The following is an 8777-nucleotide window of genomic DNA, read 5'->3' as shown; positions in this document are numbered from 1 at the left end:
TTGCGCGGCGACCGATGCAACTAGATCTATGTGTCAGGTGAAGGGGGAGGTGGGCGGAGAAGGGGCTGGTGACGGCAAGGTGGAGCAGCCTAGTTTAGTTGATGACTGCGGCGCGGCTCCCGGACCGCACGGTGGTGGAGCTCGTCGTGGCTAGGGTTGTTGCGCAGTGACCAACGCAACTAGATCTGCCGCAGTCCTCAACTAGATTTACGTGTCAGGAGAAGGGGAAGGTGGGCGCAACAAGAGGAAATAGAGATAGGGAGGATGGAACGGTGGGCTCCTTCCTCCTTGGCTGGCTAGTGGAAGGCTAATCACATTTCAATTCAATTCAGCTTCAAGTACAAGGTGAAGTTTTGTTTATGGTATTTGCAAAGCTTTAATCATGGACACTCACAGATCCCTCCGTTCCTAAATATGTCTTTTACAAGATTTCACTGGTAGAAAACTATATACGGAGCAAAATGAGTGAATCCATCCACGTTCTAAAGTATGCCTCTTTTCTAAGATACTATATTCTTTTGGCATATATTCCCCAAAAAGAGCGAATACCTCCATGTGACTGTATTTCTCAAAAAAAAAAACTGAAAGTAATTGCAAGTTGTACCCGACTAGCACAGAATGAGAAAACACTACCCAAAATACATATCATTTAAAATCCATTAATAACACATCCAAACATAAAGGAGGTTCCAAGAAATACATCACAACATTTGATTCTAAACTGTTTGCCACGCCCCTAAGAAATACTCATCACAACAGCCTCGAGCTGGCTGATAAGTCTACTCATCAGAATACTCATCAGAAGACTCATCAGAAGACTCATCAGAATCACAGAAATGAACCGGGGTCTCCAACACATCGGTGACCAGCTGGACCAGCAATGGGACACGCTCCTGAAGCCAGACAATGTTGCATTTACCTTTGAGTACATGAACAGCAATATCCTTTAGCATTTTGCTCAGCTTTTTGACTTTGGCTGTGACCAGATAATCCTCGCGAAGCAATACGCCCAAGGCTTCCTTAAAGCTCTTCCTCATATGTAAGAGCGCAAGAGCTGAGTTCTTCATGAGTAGGAAGGCTTCCAGGGCGTCCCATTCCAGCTTGGCCTCCTGAACCATGAGCTGGGGTCCATGCTCGAGCTTTTGGATTTCCACCGACAAGCCTGCCACCTCCGAGAGGATTTCCAGCCCTGAGCATGACCAGAACATCGACTCCATGATCAGCGGGCGGAGGAGTGCATACGACTCGCACGCTATGCGCACCGACTCCAGAGAGACAAGTCTCACAAGCATGGACTCATCGGAGCGGGCCTGCAGGTCTTGGATTTGGGCATGGGAGTGGATTTGGTAGAGCATCATTTCCTTTTGGCGGCGAAGAAGGCTGCAGCAGAAGAGTTGCTGCTACCAGCTGGTACAGCACAAACAGAGGAGGATTTAATGTCAGGAAGAGACCATACAGCACCAATCCAAGCTTCTACTTAATTAGTTAGGACAGCATATATATTTGCATTGTGTGACAGAATAGTTATTAATATGAAGTGAAAGCAATCCAGCCATGTATTTATACTGATAGGCAACTAAACAAAATGAATGAATACCCAAAACAGAAAAATAATTAACAGAGGGGGGAATATAATATAATTTGGTTCAAAGTAGATAGAGATCCCATCATTCATTGTATTATTGTGAGCAAGAAAATTGCATCTCCAGAATTAATGCCTCACCATCAAAGGAAACAATAAACTAAACAGCAGGGAAATAATTGCTAATAAAAAAATTGCATCCCATGTGCAAGGGCATAGTGAGCACAGAAAACCAAACCAGCATTTACAAATGATAATAAATAAACCCAAACGATAACCAAATACCTATCCAAACAAGAGAGCTGGAAAGCAGCACATATGACTACAACATTAATCAGCAGCTGCAGGTTAAGTGCTGCCAGTGCATAAATATTTTAGGATCCCAAATATTAATTGTTACCTATCCAAACAGAGCAAGAAGATGAATATGCAACAAAAAATCTAGTACGCTCAAACACAGTTGATAAAACTAAAAATTAAACATTCTGGCAGGCATAAACTGAAATCGAACAACATAGCATGAATTCCATCCAAATTAATATTCGTTTTCTAGCTTTGATTTTGTTGTTTTTCGTCCTAATTCGAAATTTCCCCACCAAAAATAGCCCCAATTTTTTTTGTGATTTGTTGGCATGATGAAGTTTTGTTGATTTTGATCCATGGATTTGCTTGGTTTCCCCAAGTTTCCCCATCTTTCATCCACAAAATCCCTCGGATTTTGCCCCCGAAATCATCAATTTCCGCCCAAAATCGCGACAGGCACAGTTGAAGAATTCATACACCATTTGAGAAACCAAAATCTGACCACAACCAAGCAAACCTAAACCCTAAAACGTCATATTGATTCCTTATTACGGATAATCGAACAAACCCTAACTAGGTGGTGTTACCAAACAAACAAACCCTAACTAATTAAATCCTATCCTAGTCGAGGTTCCTCCTCATACGAATGAATACTCAAAGCCAGAGGCAGGCAGGATACAAGACGGCGCCGCGCCGCGCCTACCAACCACAATCGGAACGAGCAACTCCGGAGGCGGAGGGAGACCACGCTGGCTGGATCCGAGACCTACGAACCAGCGCCTACCAACCAATCGGAACGAACTCCAGGCTGATCGGGATGTACAAGCATGTGCTCACCTCGGGCGGGCGGGCGTAAGATCTGATCTGGAGAGGAGGACGAGGCGCCGGGTGATCGATGTGAGATTGGGTTGACAGAGGACAGGGGGTTGCGGGGAACGGCGGCGAGGCGATGGAGTGCGGGCGGCTTTTATAGGAGGGAGGGCAAGAGGGGTTATCAAGAGGGGTAAAAGCACAGAGCCCAATATGGCCCAGTTTGTACTGTGACTAAAAGACATATTTTAAGCTTGTGAAATAAAGACCAGAGTTTGCTATGCTATGCAAAAAAAATTGCCATTAAAAAGGGGGAAATTGAGAACTAAAAAATCCCATTGATGCAAACCAGAGAATGACATTCGTCTTTCACAAAAATTATTTTTCCATGGACAAAAAGATGCAATGGCACAGAAAAAATGTCATGGCAAGTTGCTTTGTAAGTAAAATCCCTTGAAAAAAGATGAAAGTGAAAATTTTCATGTTGCCATGTTGATATAGATAATTTAGCCATGTAGTAAAAATTACCAAGGCGGTTTAAGTAAATTTTCCAAGGCAGTATTGGTAAGCAAATAAATGTGAAAGTTCCATGGCAATAATAGTTAAATATTTTCCATGTAGATATAGGTAATTTAGGCATGAAAATTTGTAAAATTGCCACGGCAAATAAAAAGAGTAAGAAATGCCATGGCAACAAAAGTGAAAATTTGCCATTATATTTAGCTAAAATTTGTCATGACAATTGAGGATTGCGATGGCAAAAAAATATATTTAAATTTAGGACCCGATTGGCGCTAACGATCGGTTTGGGAGCACCCCTGATCAAGTGTTTCGTTCGGTATGGGAGGGGAACAGTCGAACCCACTCGTTCAGAATGATAAAAGCCCTAGCCTGAACACCTCCCCAGCCCCTAACAGCCCAAAAAGATGAATAAAAAGACTAGTAATGAAAAAAAGAAAACACCCGGATATTTCTTTTCTTTTTGCTGTGGTAAAAAAGAACAATTTTGTTGCTTTGTTAAGTAAAACTGCCATCAATTTTCAAACGCGGAAAAAGAGCAAATGTGAACTCGTAGCTTCGTTACGAATGAAGACTGTTTGAATGCAAATTGCTCTTTAAAAACTATTTTGTTCAATAATTCTCATGTAAATAACTATTTTACAAAGATAAACCAACTATTTTTAAAATAAAAACATTGCAAAACCAAATTAAATCATTACTGTCTCATGATTTCTCTCTTACACGCTCGTGAGTTGGAGATGGCCAAGCATCACATCCAGCACTCCAGCGTGTACCCGCTGCTACTCCGAGCGATGCCGATGCGGTTCGAAGCTTTTGACCCTCGTTGGCGTTTCATCGAACACGGTGCGAGCGGACATGAGGTCACCACCACCGACGCATGCATCAAGACAGTTGAGGAAGCATGAGTTAAATTATCCTACTCATGATCTGGAGCTAGCAGCTGTGGTACATGCATTGAAGATCTGGAGACACTATCTGATTGGTCACAAGAGTGATTTCTACACCGATCATAAGAGCTTGAAGTATATATTCACTCAGACAGGTCTGAATTTAAGACAACGTCGCTGGCTAGAGTTAATCAAGGATTATGAACCGGAGGTACATTATCATCCAGGTAAGGCGAATGTTGTAGCTGATGCTCTCAGTAGGAAGAAATATGACAACAATCGTAAGTTGAGACCAGAGGCAGAAGAGTTGTATGCGGAGTTGCAACATCTAAACCTTGGTATTGTTGCTAGTGCTATGGAGATAAAAGTGATTCCTACGTTGGAGCAAAAAGTACGTAAGGGTCAACTAGAAGATGAAAATCTAAAGGAGATAGCTGAGAATGTGGTGATTGGTAAAGCACCTGGCTTCAGAATAGATGAGAATGGAACCTTATGGTTTGGAAAAAGGATATGTGTGCCTGAGGTGAAAGCCATTCATGATACAATTTTGCGTGAAGCACATGAGTCAGCCTATTCTATCCATCCTGGAAGTACTAAGATGTATCTAAATCTTAAGGAGAAGTACTGCTGGTATGGATTGAAAAGAGATGTGGCTGAGTATGTAGCTATATGTGACACTTGTCAGAGGGTAAAGACCGAGCATCAGAGACCCGCTAGTTTGTTGCAACCAATGAAGATTCCTGAGTGGAAATGGGAAGAAGTCGGAATGGACTTTATAGTGGGATTACCACACACTCAGCAAGGTTATGATTCTATATGGGTAATAGTGGATCGTCTCACTAAAGTCGCTCACTTTTTGCCTGTCAAGACTACTTATAGCGGGGCAAGATTGGCAGAGCTATACATGGAAAGAATAGTATGTCAGCATGGAGTTCCTAAGAAGATTGTGTCTGATAGAGGTCCGCAGTTCATGTCCATCTTTTGGCAGAAAGTGCATAAATCTTTGGGAACGAAGTTGAATTTCAGTACAGCATATCATGCTCAGACTGATGGACAGACAGAAAGGCTCAATCAGATTCTTGAAGATATGTTGAGAGCTTGTGCATTGCAGTATGGTACTAGTTGGGATAAAAGTTTACCGTATGCGGAGTTCTCTTACAACAACAATCACCAGAATAGTCTAAAGATGGCACCGTTTGAAGCATTGTATGGGCGTAAGTGTAGAACACCGTTGTTTTGGAATCAAACGGGTGAAAGTTAAGTCTTTGGACCAGATGTGCTCAGGAATGCCGAGGAACAAGCCAGGTTGAGTAGAGAGAACTTGAGAGTGGCACAAACTCGTCAGAAGAGCTATGCAGATAATCGAAGAAGAGAATTAATTTTCGAAGTAGGAGATTATGTCTATCTGAAAGTATCTCCTATGAGAAGTCACTAGTAGAAAAAGGGTCATTTGTCCCGGTTCCAGAGGGCCATTTGTCCCGGTTCTGGAACCAGGACTAAAGGGTCGGGACTAATACCCAAAACCTTTAGTCCCGGTTTGCTTATGAACCGGGACCAAAGGCCCTCCACGTGGCGCTGCCTGGGGCGGGGGAGGGAGGACCTTTAGTCCCGGTTGGTGTTACCAACCGGGACTAAAGGCTCCACCTTTAGTCCCGGTTGGTAACACCAACCGGGACCAAAAGGCGGCCACGCGTCAGCAGCTTGCAGTCGCTGGGGGTTTTGTTTTTCTGGAAGGGGGGGAGGGTTTGGGGTTTTGGAGGGTTAATTTAGGGGTTTCATATTGTGTTAGCGAGCTAATAGAAAGAAGTGACCTCTCTTTTTCCGTGCTTGGTCGACTCTAGCTACTACACATATAGAGAGAACTCGACGCTAGCTAGTAAGCAACTAAAGGAAACCATTAATTACACAAGATCGTCATGAACATATATAGAGAGAAGTGACATCTCTTTCTTCATGCTTGGTCGAACAACAAGTTTTCGTATATCTATCCGACGCTGCTACATATGTACAATATATAACATCCCTTACACATGGTATTCGATCAACAAGTTTTCAATTTCACATGGTATTCTCCTTGTTCAGGTATGACGTGGTCAAGAAAGAATCCCGCCAATTCCTCTTGAATTGCTCGTATGCGATCATGTGGTAGGAGTTCATCCCGCATATGCCAGATCTAATTTAAAGAAGGGGTCAATACATATATATGAATGAAACTCAACGCAATTGATGGTAATATATAAAATAAAATTGTGAATATTGCTTACGTACTTCAAATTGTTTCTCATAGGAGGCCCGTTCAGAGGTATAGTAGTGAATGAACTCGCATACGTAGTATCCACATAAATGAGTGTTGGGTGCCTGCAACAAGCACTTTACGAGAATAGAGTTCAATCAAACTAATAAGAAAGCATGATAATGATATTGATTAAACTAGAATCAATGAGAGATGCGCGAAACTAGCTTGTACTACTTTCTTTGGGGTGTGTAAATCGCAGCTCCTTCTTCAGACCCGGAACCTTAGCGGTGAACATTTTCCAAACCCTGGCAGGTAAAGAAAATGATTACTTGATATCAGGAAATGAATAAAAGTTGCCTATATGGTCCCGGTATTGATTGAACTTACTTCTGGAGCATTGCAGTCATGTCCGCATAATACTTGGGATCTTTACGGAGCGAGTCTAAGACAATTACTAATGCCCCGTCAAGGTTAATGGATAGCAGAATATAGTGGAAGCTGCGCACGCATAACTCATCAATTACATTACTTAACCACGAGTAAGCGGAACCGAATATGCAGAAGACAGTAACACTCACTTGATGTTGTAAGGAAAGAGTATTTCCCTTTTGTTTTGATGTGTAAGGAACGTTTGTAGTAAGTTGTTCTCGGTATCTTCAGCCGCCTTTCGTACCGACCATTCATTTACGGTATTTGGGCTAATGAACCCAACATCAAAGATCCCTATTTTTTTGCATTCGACCATCTTCAATCTGCATAATATAGTGAGGATAATTATATATACATGCAATGAACGAGCTGAGCTAGAGACTTATATAGAAGTAATACTTACAGACAGTAGCAAGTCATGAGTTGTTTGTCGAGGGCCTTTTGATTGTATAATTGAAATAACTCCACAAATTCAACAGGCAGCAGGTCGATTCCTGGGAAGTCATGCTCTTTTTTAATTCCGACTAACAAATGTCTTTCCCAGACTTCCTGTAGGTTTCCATGTACCAGTCATGAAATTTTTGCATCATCGTTGTTAGATGAGGATGATCAGGTTTGACGAGAGGCTTCCCATGCTCGTATCTAAAGACGTCTACTACCTCAGCCGTTTCAAACTGTACATCATTGGGCAGGTAATCATCAAGAGTGGTACTGGGCAGTAGCATTGGATGATTAGCGATATCGCTAGACACCTTGAGCGGGGGACACGATTGCTTCTCCTGTTCGCCGAGCTGAGGAATTGTTTTCCCACTTCTTCGTTTTTTTGCTCTTGCAGCACTGGAAGTACTTCCCGACTGCTGCGCTTTAGCATGTGTCTTAGTAATTATGCGGCCATAGTTGGAATCCGGCCGAGGCGGTGGTGGTCGCTTCAGGGCATTGATAGTGCGCTTCACTTTCACCGGATCTACCTTCTCCTTCAGAGGTGGAGTTTTCTTTGCAAAATGGTCCCTTAGTTGGGCACGGCATATGTCCTCATTTTCCTGCTCGGTCCTCTCATATGGTAACTTTCCAGAGGCTTGAGAGATGGACCGTATCTGAATTGGCTCCCGCCTCTGCTTGTACTGCTAGCCGCCGGAGCGGCGGCGTCTCTCTTCCGTCGTTGCTGATGAGGCGGAGAAATCTGACGCACCGAAGGAGCCGGAGCGACGGCCTTTGTCTTCCCCATTGCCGACGAGGCTGAGGAGGAGGCGGACTGCTCCGACGCGCCGGAGTATGCGAAGGAGGAGGCGGAGTGCCCTCACGTGTCGGAGGAGCCGAAGAAGGAGGCGGAGTGCCCTGATCACTCGCCGGAGGAGGAGGAGGCGGAGTGCCCTGACTCGCCGGAGGAGGAGCATGAAGCAGAGGCGTCCAGTTTGGCAGCTTGATGTACTCCTTCTGCCATAGACATGTACTCCTCAGAGCATGAACCAACCAATTCTCCTCTTCACCTGTAGACCCCTTGAAAGTGAGGTTCCAGCATTTCGTCATAAGCTCGCAATGTTGAGCCTCCGTGATAGTATCCACGGGGTAGCTAGGAGACGTGAAGTCAGGATGAACGGGATCCGTGGAAGCCACGCTGCTTCTCCGCTGAGATGGCGGGGTAGCTTCTGGGGTAGCTTCGTGCCGCTGAGATGGTTGGTCGGCAGCTCGCTTGCTCTCAGCTTCCTCTAGCTTTTGTAGTCTTGCATTGAGCTTCTACATGTTGCTCAGCTCCTCTTTCCTCTTTCTCTCCCGGCTTTTGTAACCGCCTGCATCAGGAAACCCAAACTTCCACAGAACGCAGCCTGAAGTGCCTCGTGTTCGTCCAGGGTGCTCAGCATTCCCTAGGGCCCCAGTCAGCTCATCCTTTTCTCTGTCGGGAATGAACGTCCCTTCCTGCACTGAGGTGATATACTTCTGAAGCTTCGTGACGGGTATTGCAAGTTGCCGAGGCGAGGTTTAAAGATGCTCACCGCTATGCGTGAGTAAT

The 8777-nt window shown here is 44.2% G+C and overlaps 1 protein-coding gene across 1 annotated transcript; it reads right to left on the bottom strand.

Annotated features, from left to right (window-relative positions):
- Positions 1–609: 609 nt before the first annotated feature.
- LOC119298615 lies at positions 610–2836 on the bottom strand. Its single transcript, XM_037575948.1, has 2 exons — positions 2723–2836; positions 610–1407 (listed from the first exon to the last, which is right to left on the bottom strand). The coding sequence occupies exon 2, from the start codon at positions 1356–1358 to the stop codon at positions 780–782; it is 579 nt and encodes a 192-aa protein (XP_037431845.1). The 5' UTR covers positions 1359–1407; positions 2723–2836; the 3' UTR covers positions 610–779.
- Positions 2837–8777: the final 5941 nt, after the last annotated feature.

Source organism: Triticum dicoccoides, chromosome 5A (assembly GCF_002162155.2).
Source record: "Triticum dicoccoides isolate Atlit2015 ecotype Zavitan chromosome 5A, WEW_v2.0, whole genome shotgun sequence".
Lineage (NCBI taxonomy): Eukaryota > Viridiplantae > Streptophyta > Magnoliopsida > Poales > Poaceae > Triticum > Triticum dicoccoides.
Note: the sequence above shows the minus strand (reverse complement) of the source record. Positions and strands in the feature narration are given on the sequence as shown.